A 24,925-nucleotide genomic window follows, 5' to 3' on the forward strand; every position below is an offset into this window, starting at 1 on the left:
TTGCCATCCCTTCTCAATACTGAACTCAAGCTCAAACTCCACTCTGTGGGCCATTCCTCACATTTTGTACATCATCCCCCTTGCCAAGACTACTCTTTTATGTCTAACTACCTGAATGTGTAACACTGTTGTAAAACAGCGAGGATTCCTATTAAGCATCCATTACCGGATCATTGTTTTATCACAGACATTGGAAAAAGGCATGTAACTGCGAGCCCTTCAGAAGTTAGGAAAAAATAATTCTGAATCTGATCTGAATCTCAAAATATGAAGAAAGATGACTAAATCCCAGAAATTACAGCTCAACTTCAGACTCCTCAGTTATGGTAGATTTGCTTTGAAGTCAAGACTTTTTATTACTTTGACAGCAAGTGTCAGTTTTGAGGGCATGGATTTTAAGTACTAAATAAGGTTTCAAATTGCGTATTTTGATAAGCTCTTAGAAATACTTAAAAACACTATGCAGGGACTTAGTTACACAAACACCACTAAAAATCGAAAAGATGGAATGACCATAGAAGTAACACTGGTTGCACAGTGAGCTTATTAAGGAGAATTAATTTAAAGGCCAATAGTCAGTAAGACCAAAAACCTGACAGATTAATCAATTTTAAAGATAAGCAAAATTCCGTATTTCCATTCAGTTTTTCACACTTCCCCACAAGAAATACTAACCGGTACGACTATATGAAGAGTTCACTTTGTTGTTAGGCTGATAACCCAGTATTTGAATGCAGACACAGTACAGGCAGTTCTCATCTGTGTGCTCCTGCAGCCCCGTATCCTCTGTATTTTCTAAAAACTGAGAGGCATCTGAACGGCTGGTGTTCATTATTTCTGTGAGACTGATCTGCTGTCGCAGCATCTGAAAAGGGCTTTTGACAACATCACTTGTTCCTGATGGAAGACCTGTAGATAAGCAATTAGGATATCAGAAAAAACCAAAACCAAGCAACATTATTTCAACTAAATTTCCATTTTTAAGCCTTTTAAGGCTGGGGAGAGTGTGGTCTGTAAAGATCTAGAAACTTTTTTTTTATTGGTTAAGATTCCAAGATTGTTGGCATTCAGGAGACAGAGATTACATTTTACTTCCAGCTTATCGTATATAACAAAACCTTGCAAAGGACAGAATTCAACCTCTAAACACACATACTGTGAGAAGGTAAGTGGTAAATTCTGACATAATATCAACATTAGTAACAGTAATATCCACGTAACACTAATACACTACAAATTTTCGTAATATCAAACAAAATTAGTACAACAATATACTAGATGTTTAAAGACACATGCACTGATGAATACAGAAAAAAATTTAAAAAACCTATGATTTAGTGCCCGTAATACAAATAAACTGGAGTAAACAACGCAGAAACAAGCCGAAAACACTTCAGTGACATGCTCTTCCCTGGGGGGAAAATACCAACAAATACAATTTTGAACAAGCGTTACTTTACAGTGAAACTTAGAAACTATAGAAACACACTTTCAAGAAAATCAGCTTTATATATTACATTAACAATACAAAAGAAAGAAAAACCAACATCAGTAAGGTGTGTCTGTTTGGATGTTCAAAGTGCTTGTAAAGTTCCAGCTAACTGGAGGGCAAGACAACAGCTATCCTATATTACTTTAAGATCACTTCCAATGCTTCACACCTAACACCTTTACTGATTCCTATAAATTAACACGTAATCAAAGTGAAGTGAAAATGGAACAGCTCAATATGTACGTGGCATACATATTTTATTTTCACTTAAATTTTGTTACTTTCTTCAATACAGTGTCACTACCAGTCTTCGAGTAGCATTAGCACATATTATAATCAAAAGACATGTAAACTTTCCTCCTTCATTTATTAGATAACAAGCTCATGTTGCTTTCAAGCAAAACTGCAGTATCTCAAACTACATCTACTCAAACTAAAAATACAGTATCTCTTCACTGTAGGGGAAGATCAGGTTCGAGACCATCTGAAGAACCTGAAGGTGGACAAGTTCATGGGACCTGATGAGGTACATCCGTGGGTCCTGAGGGAACTGGCGGATGAAGTTGCTAAGCCGCTATTCATCATATTTCAGAAGTCGTGGCAGTCTGGTGAAGTTCCCACTGACTGGAAAAGGGGAAATATAGCCCCCATCTTTAAAAAGGGAAAAAAAGACGACCCAGGGAACTACAGGCCAGTCAGTCTCACCTCTGTGCTCTAGTGAGACCCCACCTACAATACTGCGTTCAGCTCTGGAGCCCCCAACAAAAGAAGGACATGGAGGTGCTGGAGCGGGTCCAGAGGAGGGCCACAAAGATGATCCGAGGGCTGGAGCACCTCTGCTATGAGGACAGGCTGAGAAAGTTGGGGCTGTTCAGCCTGGAGAAGAGAAGGCTCCGGGGTGATCTTATTGCAGCCTTCCAGTACTTAAAGGGGGCCTACAGGAAAGCTGGAGAGGGACTTTTTACAAGGGCGTGTAGTGATAGGACAAGGGGCAATGGCATTAAACTGAAAGAGGGCAGATTTAGATTAGATCTAAGGAAGAAATTTTTCACTCAGAGGGTGGTGAGGCACTGGAAGAGGTTGCCCAGAGAAGTTGTAGATGCCCCATCCCTGGAAGTGTTCAAGGCCAGGCTGGATGAGGCTCTGGGCAACCTGGTGTAGTGGAGGGTTTCCCTGTCCATGGCAGGGGGGTTGGAACCAGATGATCTTTGAGGTCCCTTCCAACCCTAACCATTCTATGATTCATTCTAAATCAAACCAGGAATTAATGGCCTGCTATCCTGAAATCTAAAACATAGCGCTCAAATGTTAAGAGCTGAAAATAACATTTTTAAAAGAAAAATCAACAAACCTACCAACATCCTGCCACACCCAGTGTACAAATAAACAACAGAAAGGTATAGGAGAGGATCAAAAACAATACCTCCTGCATCAGGTGCAAAGACCCTAGCTCCACGGTCATCAAATGGAGGTGTGGTTTTCTTCTGGAAATACGGAGTTTCCTTTACCTGGAATATTCACGTGAAAATTAAAATCAGCACAGGTGATAATCATATACAAAGCAAAAATAGATTTTATGAGGAAATAAAATTTTGTCCATTTTTTACTTCAGGAAAAAGGTCTCATCAGAGGAGGAAATTAAGAATGGGCTCCTAAGTACTGAAGAAAAGCCAATAAGAAAAGCGTATATTTGTGAATGAACATTTACTAAGCAAGGCTTATTAACAGTCAGTTAGTTGAGATTAGTAAGAAAGCAACTTAGGTTTGAAAGGCAAGACAGATAAGGAAGATAAGGAAGCCACTGATGTACCTTTAACATAGACCATGCCCTGGTTTTGATAATTAAGTAACACAATATTAAACCCTGTGATGCATCAGTTTGTTAGATGGGAATGTGTTTTAACAAAGTAGAAAGAGGAAGGCAATTGATAAGACACTTAAAATAATCTATTTTAACTTAAAATATATGTATTTGTGAGGTTAAGTAAAGACAATATAATTTAATGCTATGATGATACATATAAAAATAAAAGTAATATTAAGTCAAGATCATGGTAGCAGGAAATCAACTGTGTGATTATGCATATCATGTATGATTGACTAATGAATATATCAATTAGCTGGCTTAACAAGGTTACCAACAAAATGTCCACAAACTATGCTAATTTTTGTATAAAAGCTAGCTGTCAACTAGAAATCTTATGACAGCATATTTATGCTACCATTGCTTAACACTCTTCTAACCTAGTCTGTGTCATTATTTCCCTAATAATACAAAACAGACTAGCACTTTTCCGTAAACAGAGTCAGAAAATAAATTCTTGTCCTGCAAAATGCATTCCTTGAAAGTATCACATCCATTCTAGATCCAATCTATTCTGATGAAAATGCACTAGTTGACTACCTTTCAGTATGAAAACGCAACTGAACCCATTAAGTTATCACATACATACCTGAAATATTTCATTTATATCCACTGGGAGAGCAAGGCCAATGTAATCATCAGAGCTACCGTATGTAGCATTAGAAACCATGGAACGAACAGAAGAGGAACGCTGAAGGGTGTTTTGGTTAATAGGACTTAATAAATCTTCTTTATCTAATGAAGCATAACTTAAAGCTTTCATGAACCTGTAACATTGAAATAACAAATCACAACCTTGGTAAATATCTCATTCTGGCACATTACAAGTAAGAAGGACTGCTGACACAAAGATTATCTTCATCTTCCCGTTTCAGAACCCAGAGCTTGTTACTCTGTCAAATTACAACTACAGGCTCATTGCTTTTTTCTGTCTCATCCTGTATTGCATGCTTTGGCAGTTCCTTGGGTAAAAATTTTTTTTCTTTGAAAGTCCTGGGACAGAGCCTTGAAAACAGCAAGATGGAACTTGCTGGAGAGGTTGCCAACCCTGCAAAACCAAATTTTCTCCAACTTACTAGGCTTTGAAGATTTACAGCCAAGACATGGTCAGTAAAGACTTAGGCTTTTAAACTAAGTGTCTCATTTGGAAATGTACTTATACACTGAATGTATGTTTCCTGGATATTCAAGAACTCCGAGCTGAGCAGGTATATCCCTGCAAATGCAAAGCTTGAGCCTGCTAAGGCACCAGTGACGTGAACAAGAAACAATTTTTCCTGTATTCTAAAGGAGCCAGTCACCAGGTCACCCAAGTATGGAGTAAGAACATGAACGCATGAAGAACAACCTTGAGCCTGTGCAGTGAGCAGAGCTGACTGTGACAAGCAGCCTAAAGAACAAAGAAATGGGCTGGGAAAATGAGACAGTAGAGAAGAGGCTTGAGAAAGAGACCCCAGTGATGATCACAGTCCGGATGGTGGAAACGTCAGATATGGCCATCTGTCAGTTTACTCATTGAAGTAAAAACCTATAGATGTTTTCTGCTAATCAACCTACATAGATGGTCTATATGCAGTGGATTAAAGCTTCCCAGTAATAAGAGACACACCTCAGGAACACTAAAATTTTATTACATTACTCCAACTTATTATATGTTGGGAGGTAAAGTAAACATTTGATTTATTGACTTTCTGGTGTCATCCACACAATTTTGGCTTTTTTGATAATGGGATGGGCCACATGGCACCAGGCCTACAGGCACCAGACAGAACTTGCCTTTCTCAGAGGGGAACGAGGGTCTTGGTGTAACAGCTAGCGGGTCTCATTGACAGGGCTTTAAACTAGATTCAAAGGTAGAGGCGGGTAATATCGCGAATGATAAAGATGTGCTGGAAGTACCTGAAGAACAGAAGAAAGGAATTCCAGCCACTCCGGCCAGAAGTCAGATTCATCTGGGGCCCAACTTAAATGTCTATGCTTATGAGTGCAGCATGGGAAATAAGCAAGAGGAGTTAGAAGTGTGTGCGCACCTGTTGGGATATGATTTTATTGGCATCATGGAGACGTGGTGGGATGAAGCCTATAACTGGAGTGTCAGAATAGAAGGGTACAGGCTCTTTAGGAATGACAGGCAGGGGAGAAGAGGAGGAGGGGTTGCCCTCTATGTCAAAGACCAGCTGGAGTGCATGGAGCTGCACCTGGGGATGGATGAGGTGCCAAATGAGAGCTTATGGGTTAGGATAAAAGAGAGAGAAAGGACAGGGGACATAGTCGTGGGGGTCTGCTACAGACCACCTGACCAGGACGACCAGGTGGATGAGGCCCTCTACAGACAGATAGGAGCTGCCTCACGTTCACGAGCCCTGGTCCTCATGGGGGACTTCAACCACCCCGATATCTGTTGGAAGGACAACACAGCAGGGCATAGGCAATCCAGGAGGTTCCTGGAATGCATGGATGATAACTTCCTTCTCCAAGTGGTAGAGGAACCAACGAGGAGAGGTGCTTTGCTGGACCTTGCTCTCACCAACAAAGAAGGGCTGGTGCGGAACGTGACGCTCAAGGGCAGCCTTGGCTGCAGCGATCATGAAATGGTGGAGTTTAAGATTCTTAGGGCAGTGAGGAGGGTGCACAGCAAGCTCACTACCCTGGATTTCAGGAGAGCAGACTTTGGCTTCTTCAGGGATCTCCTCGCTAGAGTACAATGGGATGAAGCCCTGGAGGGAAGAGGGGGCCCAATAAAGCTGGTTAATATTCAAGGATCACTTCCTCCAAGCTCAGGAGCGGTGCATCCCAACAAAGAGAAAGGCAGGTAGGAACACGAAGAGGCCTGCATGGATGAACAAGGAGCTCCTGGATAAACTCGGGCACAAAAAGAAGGCCTACAGAGGGTGGAAGCAAGGACAAGTAGATTGGGAAGAATATAGAGTGATTGTCTGAGCAACCAGAGATCAGGTTAGGAAAGCTAAAGCCCTGATAGAGTTAAATCTGGCCAGGGACATCAAGGGCAACAAGAAAAAATTCTATAGATATGTCAGTGATAAAAAGAGATCTAAGGAAAACGTAGGCCCTCTCCAGAAGGAAATGGAAGATGTGGCTACTCAGGATATGGAGAAGGCTGAGGTTCTCAAGACTTCTTTGCCTCAATCTTCACTGGCAAGAGCTCCAGCTGCACAGCCCAAGTCACAGAAGGCAAAGGCAGGGACTGGGAGAATGAAGAATCGCCCACTATAGGAGAAGATCAGGCTCGATATCATCTAAAGCACCTGAAGATGGACAAGTCCATGGGACCTGATTCATCCGCGGGTCCTGAGGAAACTGGCAGATGAAGTGGCTCAGCCACTATCCATCACATTTCAGAAGTTGTGGCAGTCTGGTGAAGTTCCCAATGACTGGAAAAGGGGAAACATAGCCCCCATCTTTAAAAAGGGAAAAAAAGAAGACCCAGGGAACTACAGGCCAGTCAGTCTCACCTCTGTGCCCGGCAAGATCATGGAGCAGATCCTCCTGGAGACTATGCTAGGGCACATAGAAAATAAGGAGGTGACTGGTGACAGCCAACATGGCTTCACTAAGGGCAAATCCTGCCTGACTAATTTGGTGGCCTTCTATGATGAGGTTACAGCACTGATGGATAGGGGAAGAGCAACTGACATCATCTACCTGGACTTATCCAAAGCATTTGATACTGTCCCACACGACATCCTTGTCTCTAAACTGGAAAGACATGGTTTTGATGGATGGACCACTTGGTGGATAAGAAATCCGCTGGATGGTCTCACTCAAAGAGTTGAGGTCAATGATTCAATGCCCAAGTGGAGGCCAGTGACGAGTGGTGTTCCTGGCGGGTCAGTACTGGGGCCAGTGCTGTTTAACATCTTTGCTGGAGACAGGGACAGTGGGATGGAGTGCACCCTCAGCAAGTTTGCAGATGGCACCAAGTTGTGTGGTGTGGTGGACATGCTGGAGGGAAGGGATGCCATCCAGAGGGACCTTGACAGGCTGGAGAGATGGGCCTGTGAGAACCTCATGAAGTTCAACAAGGCCAAGTGCAAGGTCCTGCACGTGGGTTGGGGCAATCCCAAGCACAAGTACAGGTTGGGCAGAGAACGGATTGAGAGCAGCCCTGAGGAAAAGGACTTGGGAGTACTGGTGGATGAGAAGCTCAACATGAACCAGCAATGCGCGCTGGCAGCCCAGAAAGCCAACCGTATCCTGGGCTTCATTCGAAGGAGCGTGGCCAGCAGGTCAAGGGAGGTGATTCTGCCCCTCTATTCTGCTCTCGTGAGACCCCACCTGGAATACTGTGTTCAGCTCTGGAGTTCCCAACACAAGAAGGACATGGAGCTGCTGGAGTGAGTCCAGAGGAGGGCCATGAAGATGATGCGAGGGCTGGAGCACCTCTGCTATGAAGACAGGCTGAGAGAGTTGGGGCTGTTCAGCCTGGAGAAGAGAAGGCTCCAGGGTGATCTTATAGCAGCCTTCCAGTACTTAAAGGGGGCCTACAGGAAAGCTGGAGAGGGACTTTTTACAAGGGCGTGTAGCGACAGGACAAGGGGCAATGGATTTAAACTGAAAGAGAGCAGATTTAGATTAGATCTAAGGAAGAAATTTTTCACTCAGAGGGTGGTGAGGCAGTGGAACAGGTTGCCCAGAGAAGCTGTAGATGCCCTATCACTGGAAGTGTTGAAGACCAGGGTGGATGAGGCTTTGGGCAACCTGGTGTAGTGGAGGGTTTCCCTGCCCACAGCAGGGGTGTTGGAACTAGATGATCTTTGAGGTCCCTTCCAACCCAAACCTTCTATGATTCTATGATTTATTGACTTTCTGCCTCAGAAATATTTTTCTATCACTTTTTGGTTTAGATAGGCAATTAAAACTTCTTCTTATCCCTAACAGGTTAACAGATTTATAAAGAGATAAAATTAAATTTTCAACGTTTGACCATGTAAGGTTCAAGGCATTATTATGTGAAGGGAACACGCAGAACATGAATTATAGGATATCAATAGTTTTCTTGCTACTAATTCTGACCAATGTTAATGACAAGAACAATGGACTTAGAACAAATATCAAGCCATATTTCAAAAGGATGAGAGGAAATGACCTGAAGTTGAGACTGGATATTACCGAAAATTTTCTACACTGAAAAAGTTATCAAGTATTGGAACAGGTTGCCCATGGAAGTGGTGGAGTCACCACCCTTACGGGAATTTAAAGGATACACAGATGTGACACTTAGGGACATGGTTTAGTGGCGGACCTGGCAGTGTTAGGTTTATGGCTGGACTTGATCTTAATAGTGTCTTCCAACCTAAATGATTCTAAAATCCAAAAAGCTAACAATTGCATTAGTTATTTCATAATAAAGCATTCTACCATTACTCTCAACATAAAATTAGAGATGGAAGTATTAATCCTAAACATTTGTTCCTGCTTTTCCTGGAAAAGATAACAGATATATCATTAGTAGTGATAAACACCAGTAAGTTTTCATGAAAGCATGTCTGCAGGTGAGAGACATGATTAGGATTTGAGATATGCACATTAATACTTTTCGCTGGTCTTTAAAGACGAAGGTGGAAAATTTAGCCTCATAAAATAATTTATGGAAAGAAACAAGATGTTCAACCTTCTGAATTAAAAGAACAACTAGAAACATCACAAAAATTAATTTTCAGCTGCTAGTTGCTATGATCCCATGAATTTGTCAATGAAGCATGAACCGGACATTTTTCTGAAGACTGAACAGAAAAGTAACCTTGGCAGACAAAAAAAGGACAGAATATTTCTTTCTAATTTATTACTTAAACAGCATTCAAGGACAATATTTAGCTGGAAGTAGTAACATACTCTGAAATTAGAAGGACCACAATTATTCAGTGCAGACATTCAGCTGTCACCAATAAGAAAAAAACCACATATTATTTACATCAGAGTCTTTCTCTATTATATTAGTAACCAACACTATCTGACAATCTCTTGTAATACATATGTGTGCAATTTTTTAACCTTCTCAGAGATACGAGCACGCCAGCCATTTCACTTCAATGTTAAACAGGTCAGCTCAAACCCTTGAGCCTAACCACTGACAGAAAAGATCACAACAGCGAAGCACCAGGAATACTGTTAGTACTACACTGCGTGCAGAGTCTCACGATGAAAGTCCACTGCAGCAGGTCTGCTTTGACTGCAAGGAATGGTACCACATTACTACAGCCTCAACAGAACCTGTACTGTCACTGAAATGACACTGATTTGTTCCTGTGTTAGCACAGGAAGCCAGCAACAGAGCAAGGAACAGAAACTCTGATTTCCAGATAGTGCAGCTTAACTGCTGAATCATCCTTAATTTAATCAGCACACTCAGTCTGGTTCAGCTTAACTGAACGAAGGGAACAAACCTTATGTTTTATGGAATCTTTGCAGAACCAAGAAAATAACAACAAATTAATGTTGCTTTTAATCAGGACAAAAATGCATAGTAATAAACAGGCACTGTACACACTCAACTGGGTATGCAGAGTGCAGTTCTGGGACTGGGCAACTGCTGTTCTGTGACGACAGATCACAGACAACGAACGTACTGGTAGCTTCTCCCCTTTCATCTGAGAGAGGATGTTTAGGTAAGAACAGAGACAGAAAGTGTCTTTTCCTTTTCAATAGTAACGTGAAATCCAATGCATTAGCTAAAAGATGATTTACAAGGAAAGATTTAGTAGAAGAGCTTTTACAAGAAAGTTGTTTAGCGCTGACTCTAGCTGCTGGGAACAGTGTCAATGTCATGAGCTAGATCTTACGTAACTATCCAATTAGTCTTCAGAACATCTAATATTACTCAATAATAAAGAGGTGACACTGCCATCTAAAAATAAACGCTGTGAGTAAAGTCTTTACTCTGTTGTAGCTAGGAAGCCAAAATGCCATTCCTGTCAGTGGGACCAGTATCTCATCACTGGCCTCAATGTGCAACAGTGAACACGAATATAGCATACTGGCAGGAGTCCCTGTCCTAAAACCTCACCAAGTGACATTGAGAAAATTCTCTTCTGAAATACAGCTCTGACTACATCGGCAATTTTGTGTGACTCCAACTTGAGCAATGTTAGCAGTGTAACTCTACTTAAATATTAAAAAAAAATAAACAGGAAGCAAATATGGTAAGAGGAAACATTTTCCTTTGAAAGTAACAGCATTAAAGGGGATGAGCAGAGCCATGAAAGCCAGACTTCTCTGACAGCACTTAAAGTTGAGAATTCTCACTCCATTATACTATTCTCGTAATATCGATACTGCTTTCAGTGAAGTTATGAATCACCTTGCAACAACTGTCACTTTTAAGGTGAAGTCCGAAAAGAATATTAGAAAGATTCTTTTCTTAGTTAATTGCTCTTACAGCTCTGAATTAAGAAATGAGCACACAATAACCTCTTACCGGCTTGGGGTTAGCCGAGAATCCAGGCTGCCAGACTTCATGGTAATAGTGTCAGTAAACAGCACGTCCTTTGCTGGAGATGCTAGGGCTTCTGAGTGAGACAGTGAAGGATGCATCCTCTGCTGTTGTAAGCGTTTCAGCGTAGCATAGCCAAAGGCATCCCGAGAACTCGTGTAGCTAAAGTTATAGTCAGCAAGACTTTTTATTGTAGCAAGAGAAGGAGCCTTAAGAGACTGGGCTCTTCGGGGAAGTGTATGAGAAGACCCTGGAGGTACGAGGGATACCGAGTTGGATTTTGAGAGAGGCAGGTGGTTAGACTGTGGTGTTGAACAGTGACTTGGTTTTACTGTTTTCGTGCTTACCACAGTACTCAAACTTCCACAGTCAGTATCTATATTTGTAGCATCCACACTTACAGTCTCCCTTGAAGGGCTAGAGCTCATTGAGCTTATGCCACTTGTTGTGGTATCTGTATTAAAACTTAAGCTACGACTCTTGAAATGTGTTTGTGTAGTACCATCTCCTATTAGCCTTTCTCTGCTTGTGTTTTCCCGGTGAATTTCATTTCCAAGACCTTTTGGCAGCTTCAGATCATTTTCTCCAATACTTGGGGTGCTATCAGTATCTTCCATGTGCTTGCTTCCAACAAAAGAAGTTTCTAATCGTAAAGTCTGGATTTTAGGAACTCTGAAAACAGGGTTGAATTCTTCCCCAGCAGGAAAGTCTATGCTACTGGAAGGTTCTGTTACTGTACGATTTCGCCTGAGGCCTGATTTACTGTCAGATGATGTCAGCTTTCCTCCTTTTGAATCACTGCTACTTCTGTGCTTTTTATTAGGTAGAGTAAGAGAGTTTAGAATGCGATTTTTCACAAGTCTACTAGAAGAAAAAAAAGGAAAGGGACTACGGTCTTTGTCCTTTGAAGGTCCAGGTCTGTCATAAAATATTTGTTCTGCATCTTCAGTAATATCTAGGAAGAATGTACTAGTGGAAGTACTACCAAAACGGTCATCCTCCATGATGAACATACCTGAAATTATATGAGATTTTGTCACGGAAAATGGACATTTCTTCAATGTGTATAAACTATGTTGAAAAAAAGTAAGCAATTCTATAGAAGCCAAAGTGGGAGACTGTGATTTACTGCAATTTTAATTCCACACTTTTGCTGCAGAGCTTAGTAGTATAAATTAAGTATCTTGAGGAGTCCCTGAGCTGAAGGTCTCATTGCTTCAGAAGAAAAGCCACACTATGTTATTTCAGTGCAAATATCCAGTCACTATGATTACAACCAATATAATGCTTTAATGATACCTAAATACGGCGTTATTTCTGAATTTAAATTCCAAATATCCATAGCAAAATTAAAATGTATTAGATACTCAAAATATACAAGAGTTTAAATACAGGAGTACTCTGTGTGTATATATACACACAGAATATATGTATTTATATCCCATAATATTCCTTATGCTGTTTCGTGGTGGGTTTTGGGGAGTGAGTTTGTTTGTTTTGTTGTTACTTACTTGAAGGAGCAGATTCGCTTTCACTGTTATGCCTAGAACTGGTGGACTCGGAGTTCAAGCTAAGAGTGCTGGGTATAGACGAAAGTTCATTGCAGAGCTGCTCCATGTCATCAGGAACCACTGGCCAAGGCTGTCTACGACTGTGTCTCACTGCATCCCAGTTGTGGTGCTTCAAAATGTCACATCCTTGTTTAGTTTTGGCTATTAGACCAAGCACGTACACACAGGTTCTGTATTTAATGTATATATAGAAAAAAAAAGCAACAAAAATAGCATCTAATTTAACTAAACTTACTTCTCTTTTGAAAGGAAACAGTTTCAAAACAATTCAGCAGAAACTTCACAAAACTGCCAAGTAGTTTTCTGTTCATTTTTATTGGTAAATAATGGAAGTTTAGGAAATGCACTAAAATATCTGAGAATACCCTATTTAAAAATAAAAACTAATTATTGTAAGAGTTTGATTACATAAAGTAGAAAAGTACCTTTCTCAAAAAACCAAACAAACATTAATGCAGTAGCGATATTACGCAAAAGACAATCTATATATGCTTTTTACAGATTCAAAAATATATTGAATAAAATGATTGAATAATAAATTGATTCCAACAGAGATGTTAGAAGCAAATATTTTAACTGTTTTTTTAAAAAGGATAAAAGTAGTACGTATCTTTTTTCATAGGCTTCATTTGACTATTACACGTTCTTTCATACTTTTTATACAATTCTGCGATTATATAGGACTGAGATTGATAGTCAGTCATCAATGATCTTTAAGAATTGATTTCCAAGTAAGTGCAAAACGATATTCATATAGATCAGGTAAAGCTATTTGAAAACCTGTGGCAACTACCATCTGTAAATTTTAGGTATTAATCAGATACACATACCCTCTAACAGAGAGAACCTCACAATGTTGGGCAAGTGCCATTATATCAGGAATTACATTCTCCTCTTGAAGCAAGTTAAGACCCCAATTTGATGATCCAATATTGCCCTGGAATAAAAGTTTGTCAAGTAAGCTTTGATTTTTATGCAGTTTGCGGCACTATTAGTGTAATGCTTTTGACATTTTTGTTTGTTGGTTGTATAGTTTCAAGACATATCTTCTCAAAGCAATTAAAAGATCTGAGCACCCTTTTTTGCATGTCCTAGTCATTCAAATCCAAAAAAGGACTTGGCATACTACGTGTAACATCTAAAACCACCCACAGCTAACTGCTACTTATTCCTCATTTTACCAATTCTATTACAGCCAGCAGTATGAACTTTGTTTACATTCCACTTACACAGGCATTTTACTGCATACCTACAACATCTTCTAGTAAGCGTCACCTTAGACAAATGTTTCAAAATAAACTTTGGGGAAGACCAGAAGGAATCACACAAACACTTGAGGTGGCAAAGCAGCTTTAGAAGTGTAGCTTGGATAGGCACAGACACTAGGTTTTCGCCTATCCCACGTACCAGGGGTGTCATGACCATTTATATTCAAATGCATCAACAGTGGCAGCCAACTTTCTTCCAGAAACACTGAATTACTGACCACCACAGTAAACACTTTAAAATCAGACCACAGCAACTCGTAACCGCTGGTTCCATACTAATACTGTTGCTAATGTGGCAATCTATTCTTTCTTAAAAAAGAAAAAATAGAGAAAAGAAAAAATGTCTTTTCTGTAAAAAAGGTGCAACGAACCACTACCAACTGAAAGTCCAGTTAGGGTACAGAACACTAACTTGGAAAAAAATCACACGTTTTAGGACAGAAACCTTAATTAAAGAATTTATGGGATTTTGCTTAGTTATTTCAGAATCAAGAGTCGTAGCAGAACTCAAACAAGTGCAAAAACTTTGTAAATCTATTACTAACCAAGGCCCAAAGGGCTGCTTTCAGCTGCTTAATTCCTTCCCACTTATCCAGCATTGGGGAACGAACAGTGTAACTTAGATCTGTAACAATGCTCTGAAGGAGAAAAAAACAGAAGAAAAACAAAAAAAAGGTCAGTTGAAAATGAAAAGGGGACCTCAAACAGGTTCTCTTGCATTTTTAATAAAAGGCAAATCACTAATTTAAAGTATGCACCTAAAATGAACAGTGGCAGTTCTGGAATAAGCAGCATAAATTAACTGCAATGGTAATGCAAGTGGAAAATTTTAATGTAACCAATGATTGCATCAAGTTATTTCAGATTTTACAAAGACAACACATTAATCAGACCAACACACTGCAATATATAAGCCTTCTCTTGAACTTTCCGATTATCATATTCAGTTCATTACATCATCTTGCAAACCCACATTAAAAGTGAATTCATTTAAGCAACTATCAACTGCCTTAGCGTCTCTTTTCTTCACTTTTCAGGATATTAGAAGGAAGATTTTCTTCTTCTTTCTGAGATATTATTGCTTTCCATTCTAAGATTTTGCTAGTCATTTTAAGAAAAACATTGCATGGTATTTTTCTGGTATTTCAGTGTCAGGAAGGAATTTTACATGAGACGAGGTGGCAAAGACTGTCTTCACAACTTTTTGCCCCATCTAACTTAAGACTTTCATAATCAAATTATTTTGCAATAACTATTTAAATGCCATCCCTTTTAAAACATATTTTAAAAGGGTTACAGTACTCTAAAATCTTTCAAGTTATAAATAGATATTATCCTCACCTGAGACTCCAATAAATGGCAGCCTGTTTTATGGTGCACCAGTTGGCCATAAAGGTGAACCGGAAGGTAGACATGTGGTCGCTGTAATCTGGCAGAAAGAGAAATCATATGCTTTTTCAGCAATTCTAACATTTTATTTTAAAATCAATTACAGTGTAATGCAGTAAGTTACTCTTGAGGTTTTTCAGATGAAGAAGATTCTTTTGGAGAATTGAGAAGGGAAGGGAACAGAGGGAAGGGACCTACAACAATCATCTAGGCTGACTGCCTGACCAATTCACAGCTGACCAAAAATTAAGGCATGTTATTAAGGGCCTTGTGCAAATGCCTCAAACACTGACAGGCTTGGGGCATCAACCACCCCTAGGAAGCCTGTTCCAGTGGCTGACCACCCCCTCTGTAAAGAAATGCTTCCTAATGTCCAGTCTGAACCTCCTCTGGCACACTTCTGAACCATTCCCACGTGTCCTGTCACTGGATATGAGGGAGAAGAGCTCAGCACCTTCCTAGAGCATCCCCTCCTCAGGAAGCTGTAGAGAGCCATGAGGTTGCTCCTCACCCTCCTTTTCTCCAAACTAGACAAGCCCAAAGTCCTCAGTCAGTGCTCACAGGACATGCCTTCCAGCCCTCTCACCAGCCTTGTTGCCCTCCTCTGGATGCATTCAGGGACCTTCACATCCTTCTTAAATCGTGAGGCCCACAACTGCACACAGTGCTCAAAGTGAGGTCCAACACTGAACACAGAGGGATAATCCCCTCTTTTGACTGGCTGGTTATGCTGTTTGATGCACCCCAGGATGTGATTTGCCCCCTTGGCTGCCAGGGCACGCTGCTGACTCACATTGAGCCTGCTGCCAACCAGCACCCCCAGATTCTTTTCTGCAGGGCTGCTCTCCAGCCACTCCTCTCCCAATTTATACTTGTGTCTGGTGTTGCTCTGTCCTAAGTGCAGAATCCAGCATTTGGACTTGTTAAATTTCATCCTATTAATCACTGCTCAATGCTCCAATCTATCTAGATGCCTCTGCAACATCTCTTGTCCCTCAAGAAAGCCAACACCACTTCCCAGTTTGGTGTCATCAGCAAACTCGCTAACGGTGCATTCTACTCCTGCATCCTGATCATTGACAAATATATTGAACAGCACTGGCCCTGGAACTGAACCCTGAGGACCATCACTTGTGACCAGTCACCAGCCAGATGTGGTCCCATTCACTGCAACCCTTTCATCCTTGCCCTTCAGCCAGTTCTTCACCCAGCTCACCATGAACCTGCTCATGCCACAGTTTGGCAATTGTCCAGATGGCTGCTGTGAGGAACAGTATCAAAAGCCTTACTAAAATCCAGAAAAACTACACCCACTGCTTTCCCTTATCCACTAGATGGGTGACCTTACCATGCAAGAATATCACAGTAGTTAAATAGGATTTTCTCTTTGTGATCCCATGTTAACTGTGTCTGATGACTATAGTATTCTTTACACGTCTTTCAACAGTGCTCAGTATAATCTTCTCTGTGATTTTCCAGGAACTGAGGTTAGACTAACATCTGCAGTTCCCAGGGTCTTCCCTTATGCCCTTCTTGTAAACTGGAACACTGGCTAGCTTCCAGTCAGCAGAGGCCTCCCCAGACTCCCAAGACCTTTGGTAGATGATCGAGAGAGGCTCTGCCAGAACATATGCTGGCTCCTTCAGTACTCCAGAATGAATCTCATCAGGTCCCATGGATTTGTGGAACATTCAGCTGATACAGCTGGTTCCTTACAACTTCAGTGCCCACAAACGGTAAGTCACTGTTCCAGCACTCGTGGTCCTCCTATTCAGAAGACTGGGCAGCGCAAGGTCTACCAGTGCTATTAAAGACTGAGGCAAAAGTATTGAACGCCTCCGCTCTTTCTTCATCCCTGTTAGGCAGGTAACCGTCTTAAACAAGTACCAGTCCAATATTATATTTAGATCTCTTCTTGCTATTAATGTACTTTAAAAAAAGTGCTTCCTGTAATCTGACACAACACTGGCCAGTTTCAATTCTAACTGAGCTTTGGCTTTTCTTCTCTTCTCCCTGCATATATGAAGCACAGTTCTACAACCTTCCTGTGAAGCCTGATCTTGCTTCCAGAGACCATACAATTTGTTTTTCCTCTTGAGGTCCACAAAGAGTTCCCTGTTCAGCTAAGATGGTCTTCTGCCCTGCTTGCTTGGCTTACAACACAATGCGATTGCCTGCTCCTCTGCTTTTGGAAAGACAGCTCTTAACATAGACTCCCAAGCCCTCAAAAGCACAATTCCAGGGTAGTCTACTAAAGGGCTTCCTGAGTTTGCGCTCCTGAAGTCCAGGGTAGCAACTCTCCTGTCCTTTTCTTCTCATTACACAGAAAATTTTAAACTCAACCACTTCACGATCACTGTGGCCAAGACAGCCACCTACCATCACATCCCCCTTCTCTATTCAAAAATAGCAAGTCTAGGAGGGCATCTTTCCCAGTTGGCTCACTGAGTACTTGTGACAAGAAATTACCTCCCACAAACTTCAAGAATTTCGAAAACCTGTTCACCACGGAAGTATGGTAATCCCAGCTGATGCCAAGGAAGTTGAAATCTCGCATAAGGACAAAGGCTACAGATCCAGAAATTTCTCCTAATTGCCTATAGAATAACTCACCAGAGCTAACATCCTGGCTGAGCAACCAGTAGTAGACACCCACTACAAGATCTCCTTTGTTTCCCATCGTCCTAATGCTCACCCAGAGGCTCTCAACCACATCATCACTAACTCTAAGGACTGTACAATCAAACCTCTCCCTTACATATAGAGTAACACCTTCATCTTGCCTGCCCTGCCTATCCCTCCTGAACAGCCTGTAGCCCTCCATCCTAGCACTCCAATCATGGGACTCATTCCATCAAGTCTCACTAATACCAATGATATCATAGCTCTGGGAACTGACCAATGCTTCCAGTTCATCCTGTTTGTTTCTTATACTGTGTGCATTGGTGTACAAGCATTTCAGATATGCTCTCGAGCCCTTCATGCTCCCATGAGCAGTGTAAACGCTCCCACTAGCACTGCCACCCTCAGGTGATGCCACACCAACCCTTGGCTTACCTACTGCAAAGCTGTTGGTATCCCCTTCACTCATTGATTCTAGCGTAAAGCTCTCTTGATCAGTCCCACCAGCTTATGTCCAAAGACACATTTTCCCAAATTTACCTTTGGTTGCTTCGACGAACATAGTTATCACCATCAACAGGTTTGCGGTATGTTGTAAGTGCTTCATTAAGTTGTTCTTCAATCAATTCAACATACTTTAAGTTATACTCCTAAAAGAAGACAGACAAATGTTGACACGATACATTTAGGGAATTTTGGTTTTATATTATGGTACTTTATAAGGAAGGAATAACTGAAAGTTCCTTAAGGAAGGCTGAATTTCTTTATGATCTGAAGGTGAAGCTCACCAAAATTACTGCACTTCATACATACAATGAGTTTACAGAGTCAACAATTGATTCCATAATTATTTCAGTAAATTTGTTAAAAAAGGAAGGAAAGAAGGAAATACTTCGCACCTGACTTTAACCCAAATAATCTCACTACACATTTCAGTATTCTTAGAGAACTGAGAGCTTATAAATTAACAAAAAAGTTGTCAACAGGTATGAGACCAAGCACTTCAATCAATTATGAAAACAAAATAATGCATGAAGAGTCATGAAAATGATGTGTTTTTCTTATGGTCTTGTGTTCCTATTTACTTCCTAACAGCATAAGCTAATTTTATCTTTATGAGCTCCAGATTTAATTAGCAAAAACCAGAGGTAACAGGTATCTTGAAAAGCAGTATTCCTATACACACTTCTCTATATAAGACCTTACGCAACAACCTATTTTAGAAAGTCATCACACTCCTGAAGTATTTGCTGAAATTAAAATTATATAAAAGGCCTGGGTAAATCAGAAGCACTCATGTACAGAGGAGCTACGGGACTCTGAGTCCCGTCAACCTTTTTCAGTAAAATTGTTAAGTCACTGAAGCAATAAATGTATTGGCATTTGCAATACACATATATGAATATGCTATATTTTTAACAATCTTTGACCTTCTAAGCCTGCATATTCACACCCTTCCTCCTCCTAATACCAAGCACACTTTTTACTCTTTGCATTACCTTTTGCCACTTTTCCATTTGTTTTGTTACATAACCTCTTTCATTTAGATACGAAAAACCCTTTGGGATGGACAGAAATCTGTAAAGTAACATCAGACAGTTAGTATCCTACTTAAAACACACCACGTTATTTGTTTCCACAGTGTAAAGTCAAACGCATAGTCAACATTTACCTTAGCAGTAGAAGCAAGCCTTTGTCTCCAAGATGAGAAAGAGCTGGTTTCATCTGGATAAGGGCGTGAAGATTGGCCTAAAATAATTAAAAATACATAAGGAGTATCTGAGCACTGCATAATTCTGAAAACTACAATTACAACAATCTGTCAGCAATGAAGCAGCAAGTTTTTCACAAGAGGAAGTATCAAACAGCACTAACCTCATCCTAATATTATACACTTTAAGTACCTTGTGTCATTAAATATATACTACTTCACAGAAAGTATAATGATCAAAATAGCTGAATTAGTCTGAATTTATATTGAAAAGTAGGCATAATCCAGAAGTCTACATTTTCTTGTCATTAATACGGCAGTATCTTCAGTAAGGGGGTCTTTAAGCTATTATGAAGTCTATCAATGACAATCAAGAAAGGAAACTATGAGTTTTGCATACTTTCATTTTGCTATTGGGGATGAGGTGGGGCACAGCTTACACAGTAGCATACCAAAAAGAGGGTGAAAAGGGAAGGGATGCTCACCTTATCTTCACATGCCTCATCTAGAATATCAAGTGCCTCAGAAGAAATAGTTTTATTTTTGTCATGTAACTGGGTCACCAGTAACTCAATCCCCCAGTTGCTGAAGAACTCTACATTTGCTCTCAGTAATACTCGTAAGTGTTTTGTTGCATACAACCTGCAGCTCTGCAAAAGTAAGGAAAATGCTTTTGGAATGGAAGCAAAATAGCTAATAAAGTTAATAAGTTATTACTTTAAAAAAATAGACTTAAATTACCATATTTTACAGCAGGTAGCTGTTATGCATACTTTATGTATTAAAACTAGTCTGTTAGGCAGCTATTTCTATCTTATGAAATCAGAAATTTGAGTCTGAGATCACAATCAATGTGGTCACTGCAATTCTTCATGGAAAGCCCTTATCAATTAGTCATTCATTGTGATAACACCACATAAAGTCATCAGCATTAGCAGAAAAAATATCTTGTAAATGGCCAGTGCAATCGCATATACTTTCATGTATACAATGTTTTGCAAAAAACTTGAACAAGTAAATATTAGAACCTCTTTGAATTGTTTCCCAGAAGTATCTGATCTTCAAAACCACAAAAAACGTTCCAAACAGAACAATGTTATTTTCTATAATAAGACAGCTTCCCAACACTTAGTTTACTACTAGAGAAGTTGTGGATGCCCCATCCCTGGAAGTGTTTAAGGCCAGGTTGGATGAGGCTTTGGGCAACCTGGTGTAGTGGAGGGTGTCCCTGCCCACGGCAGGGGAGTTGGAACTACATGATCTTTAAGGTCCTTTCCAACCCTAACCATTCTATGATTCTATGAACACTTCCAAGTGACAGCAGAAGGAAGTAAGTACCTTGTCAGTTCCTCTACTGCTCTTCAAAACTTGCTGAATAAATAGCATAAACTCATTAACGCTATTTTCTATTAGAGAAAATACACACAAAATAGGAGCAAATAGGCTTCATCTACAAGAATTTGCAGTGCTCTGGAGTAAGCACAGAATAACCCTGACAATATATGCTTACTAGGAAAGGTGTTATCTATACTTAGACAAGCATAGGTGAAAAAGACAACATCATGTGTCCAAATCTTTCTTCAGGTCTTCAGAGCCCACCTTTAAGGCTATGATAGGTATAACCAAGTAAATTTTCTATATATTAAAATATAAATAATCTATGTTGGGATGCATGTGAGTATTTGTACTCCAACAGATAGGTGAATTGGTCCAGGTTGGGAAGCACTACCTAGGTTAACAACAACTTCTGGATAGTTTTTTTTTTTTCCTCCAGAAATACTTGAGAAGCAGGACTTGAAAGAAAATGAGAGTAGAAAATGTGAACAGGCACAGCTCATTTCAAAAACTGTCTTATTATTTCAAGTTCAAGTATCATGTGCACATTTTTACTTATTCAATATAGAGAGGCTTATTTTTTGGAAGTGAGACAGGAATGACATAACACACGTACCAAGAAAGACTGGAACAGTGATTTGCAACTCTGACCTAGGCTGCAAAACCATTTTGAAATGGCTTGCACCCCAACAGTGGTATGCCTTGTACGTGGAACAGACAACCAGCAGCGTATTTATTAAAGATGAGAGTCAAGAGCTATTGTGCCGAAATGATCACTTATGTAGATATTAAGCCTACAAAATAACACACTATTATGAAACCAGAAATCAGTGTCATGTAGTTCAAGTGTTAAAATCTGCCTATAAAGAACAGTTGTTACTGCTATAACTACACTGTGATATAGAGAACAAAAGATAATAATGTTCGCTTCCTGAAATACTTCCTGAACATGACTTAATCTACCAGACAGCTAGTACAGAATTAGAACAATTTTTATTTTCTCTTTGGAGAACAAAAAGATAAGAAGGAACTCATGACTCTGATGGGACAATAAAATGGTAAATAAAATTCACTGCAGATAAATTTGAATCAATGAGCTAAAATGAAAAAATAATCCCAGCTTTACACACACAAAAGGGTCCGAGCCAGCTCTTTCTGCCCAGGGAAAAGATCTTGGGGCTAATATTAGTCAGTTCTGTGGAAGCACTAGGTAGAAGTTCAATGGCAACCAAAACCACTGAAAGTAAACAGAACAAAATACATCAGCATTTTCACTGAGTACATCCACTGGATGTTGATATCTTGGACACTGTGTACAGTTCTGGTTTTCCTATCATCATCAGAAAGACAAAGAAGAACAATTAAAAAGGTGCAAAGAACAGCAGAACAGGGTTTTAAGTAATCGAAGGCAGGGAAAAGGGTCATTATAACAATTACTCAACAAACTAAGATGTTCAAACCTCAGACCTGGGGCTGCAAAACCACTGCATGCATTTCCAACAGTTCTGAAGTCTTCAAGCAGGGCCACAACCTCAACCATCACCTGCCTGCACTTCCCAGATCACAGGGTCAAAGCAAAACCTTGTAGTGTTTTTAGTTTTGATGAAAACTGACAGGAAAACCAGTGTAGAGGATATCTGAGGAAAGTGACCTTCCCCTCTTTCCCTCATGCATGAATAACATGAAAAACACAGGTACAGCCCTGTACTACACCTGTCAGAAGATTCTTGCTTTTACTATAAAGGGCTTTGAGACCCTTAGAAGAAGCAAGTTAGAGCTCCCTGTGCTCAGCTGATTACGTACAGCTCAGCATAGACACCAGGAGATGCAGGGTAAGTCTACCCCTTAGCCACCTATGAAGATAAAGTTTTAGGTCATGAACTGCAGGACTTGAGGACACACTGGCTACTCTGCTCTTCGTACCACGAACTGGCAGAAAGGCAGCTGAGGCAGAATTAATTTGCTTTAGCATGAATGACCAAAGAACATCTGGAACTGGGTTAAGATGTGCTTCCCCTTCACTGATCTGCAGGGTTATTGCTTTGTAAATGTTTTTGTTGCATATAGTCACCCCAAAATGCTACTCTCCTCTTCTAGCACCAAGCTGACTACACAAATCTCCTTTCCTTGTTCAGAGACACTCCTTAGAAAATGGCTAACAAACCTGCTTCACAGCTCTTGGGAGCTTTAAAAGGAGTATGAGGTTATAACCCCAGCTAATCTAAGAAAGAGAGCACCTTCAGCTTTTGAAATAAACAGATACGGTATTTCATAAAAAACGTCTCAGGGAATTAAAATTTCTGAAGGGAAGAAGCCTTATTGGAAATGGTCTTTCTCCCTCACAAAACACCGCTTTTCAGAAATTACGCCCAGTGCCACACATTTTTATTGCTTTTAAACAGAACTTAAAAGGTAGAGGTAGCATATGGAATTAAAAATCACAATTTGTCTTCTGGATTATGAATTATTACAAACCCTTCCAGAAGTTTACTAAACAGGCTCCACTCATCCTACAAGGTTCTCATCAGAAGTCCTTGAAAAGGGAAGGTGGAAGGGCTTGTAAGTGCCTCAGTTGAATTGAACTGTGTGTTCATTTTTAATCTTGGGATTCACTTGTCCAAGGTGACAGAATGTCAGCTCTAGTGTATTTAAAAATATATTCTCCTTATGAGACAAAGCAGTGAGTGGTATAAACTGTGCCAAGTTTCAATTTTTTCATATCATGCTTGCTAAATACAAAGAGTAAGTTTTCTTTTGCTGTTGACGATGCCGCAGTTTCAGAATTCCAGACGATGAAACCCAGATACCCTCCTCTAACATCGAAACAGAGGTACTTCCAAATTACTCCTGTCACTGGAACTGCCAATGCAAATTCTTGTCCATTCAGTATTTCCATATTCTTTGAGGTATCTTATCCTCTCGGAATTGACAACTATTTCTACCACACATGAATATTTTAGTTTTTGGAAGAGACTTGTAGTTTTTCCAATTGCAGCTGTTCAAAAATACCACTTATACTACTAAAGACACAGTTAATACCAGAATAATCAAAAGGTTTTATCCTTTGCGTTAGCTTTTTACACTTTGATCTTCTATTGGGAGCATAAACACCAGAAACACTGACACAACTTTGGTGTCTGTGTGGCTGCTTCCCTCAGGTCTCAGTCCTCTCTATGGTGCAGCCGGGCCCAATGAACCTCGACAGTCCCAGCAGGACGAACTCCGTCCAGCAGGTGCCCCGAGAGAGAGGCACTTCGGAGCTCTCCAAGCTGTGCTGCCGCAGCCATCTCCAGTCGAGGAGCGGTGGCCCAGTGTGGACAGCCATCCACCCCAGGGGCCAGGGGGCCAATGCACCTGCCTAGCCCCTCTCTCCAGTGTAGGTTCAGCCCTGGTTTGGGCTCCTTTGTCCTCATCTTAAATACGGCATTCACAGAGGTGCTGATCGGCTCAGTCTCGATCTGAGGGGATGGGGGGTCTGACCTGGGCAGAGACCAGTGTTCAACTGGTTGTGGAGCTGGGGAAGCCTTTTGCAGCCACTTAACACGGGCCACTTCCACAACTCTTCCCCTACTACCAAAACTCCATCACATAAGCGCACTTCTATTCTTTTACGTTTCAGGAGACTGCCAAAAACAGTTTGTTACTTAATTTCTGCTGTTTCCTTATACAATGCTGCTACATCCACGCATCAATAGGAGACTGAGAAATGGAAGCATTAGAACTTTGCAGCCATAGCCTACTAACACAGGCTGAGACCTTAAAACATCACGCATGTGAGAAGGTATCAGTGTATCTGGCAAGAAAGATCTCTAACTTTAAAACTAATTATTTAGGTTTGAGCTCCAAAATTTTTGTTCTTAAGTTTCTGAGTCTGTAGAATGTGTCTCAGCCTTCTCTGAATAATGCCAGTGATGAGATAATCTCTAATCCTTTTCACAATCTCAAACAGAACGAAACTGAAATGGGTAAGCCTGTGGGTTCTACAAGCTTTCTTAATTTCTAAGATGCTGGAGAGTGATGTCTATCCCACTCATGTCTGAAGTATAAGAAGTGTTTGCTATCTATTGTTCATCAAGCTGAACCATAAGTAAGTGGAAATCGTATTTTTAGTTACTATCACTAAGAGCAGCAGTAGCTCTCAACTGTATTCCGGGTTTGTATATGTGTGGGACAGTATGTTCAGACAGTATCTGTACCCCGCTTGAAGCCAGTCTGCTTACAGC

At 40.5% G+C, this 24,925-nt stretch overlaps 1 protein-coding gene across 1 annotated transcript in view; it reads right to left on the reverse strand.

Annotated features, from left to right (window-relative positions):
- RICTOR (RPTOR independent companion of MTOR complex 2) overlaps positions 1-24,925 on the reverse strand; it is a 98,257-nt gene that overhangs the window by 8,508 nt on the left and 64,824 nt on the right. The window contains exons 23-34 of the mRNA XM_086630009.1: positions 19,853-20,017; positions 19,329-19,405; positions 19,156-19,234; positions 18,197-18,306; positions 14,987-15,074; positions 14,191-14,283; positions 13,208-13,314; positions 12,318-12,547; positions 10,792-11,821; positions 3,946-4,123; positions 2,916-3,000; positions 676-909 (exon numbers count right to left, since the gene is read on the reverse strand). Coding sequence (XP_086486135.1) covers positions 676-909; positions 2,916-3,000; positions 3,946-4,123; positions 10,792-11,821; positions 12,318-12,547; positions 13,208-13,314; positions 14,191-14,283; positions 14,987-15,074; positions 18,197-18,306; positions 19,156-19,234; positions 19,329-19,405; positions 19,853-20,017 — 2,476 coding nt within the window. The remainder of the gene's footprint in view (positions 1-675; positions 910-2,915; positions 3,001-3,945; positions 4,124-10,791; positions 11,822-12,317; positions 12,548-13,207; positions 13,315-14,190; positions 14,284-14,986; positions 15,075-18,196; positions 18,307-19,155; positions 19,235-19,328; positions 19,406-19,852; positions 20,018-24,925) is intronic.

The sequence above is a fragment of the Tauraco erythrolophus genome, chromosome Z, assembly GCF_009769465.1.
Source record: "Tauraco erythrolophus isolate bTauEry1 chromosome Z, bTauEry1.pri, whole genome shotgun sequence".
NCBI lineage: Eukaryota > Metazoa > Chordata > Aves > Musophagiformes > Musophagidae > Tauraco > Tauraco erythrolophus.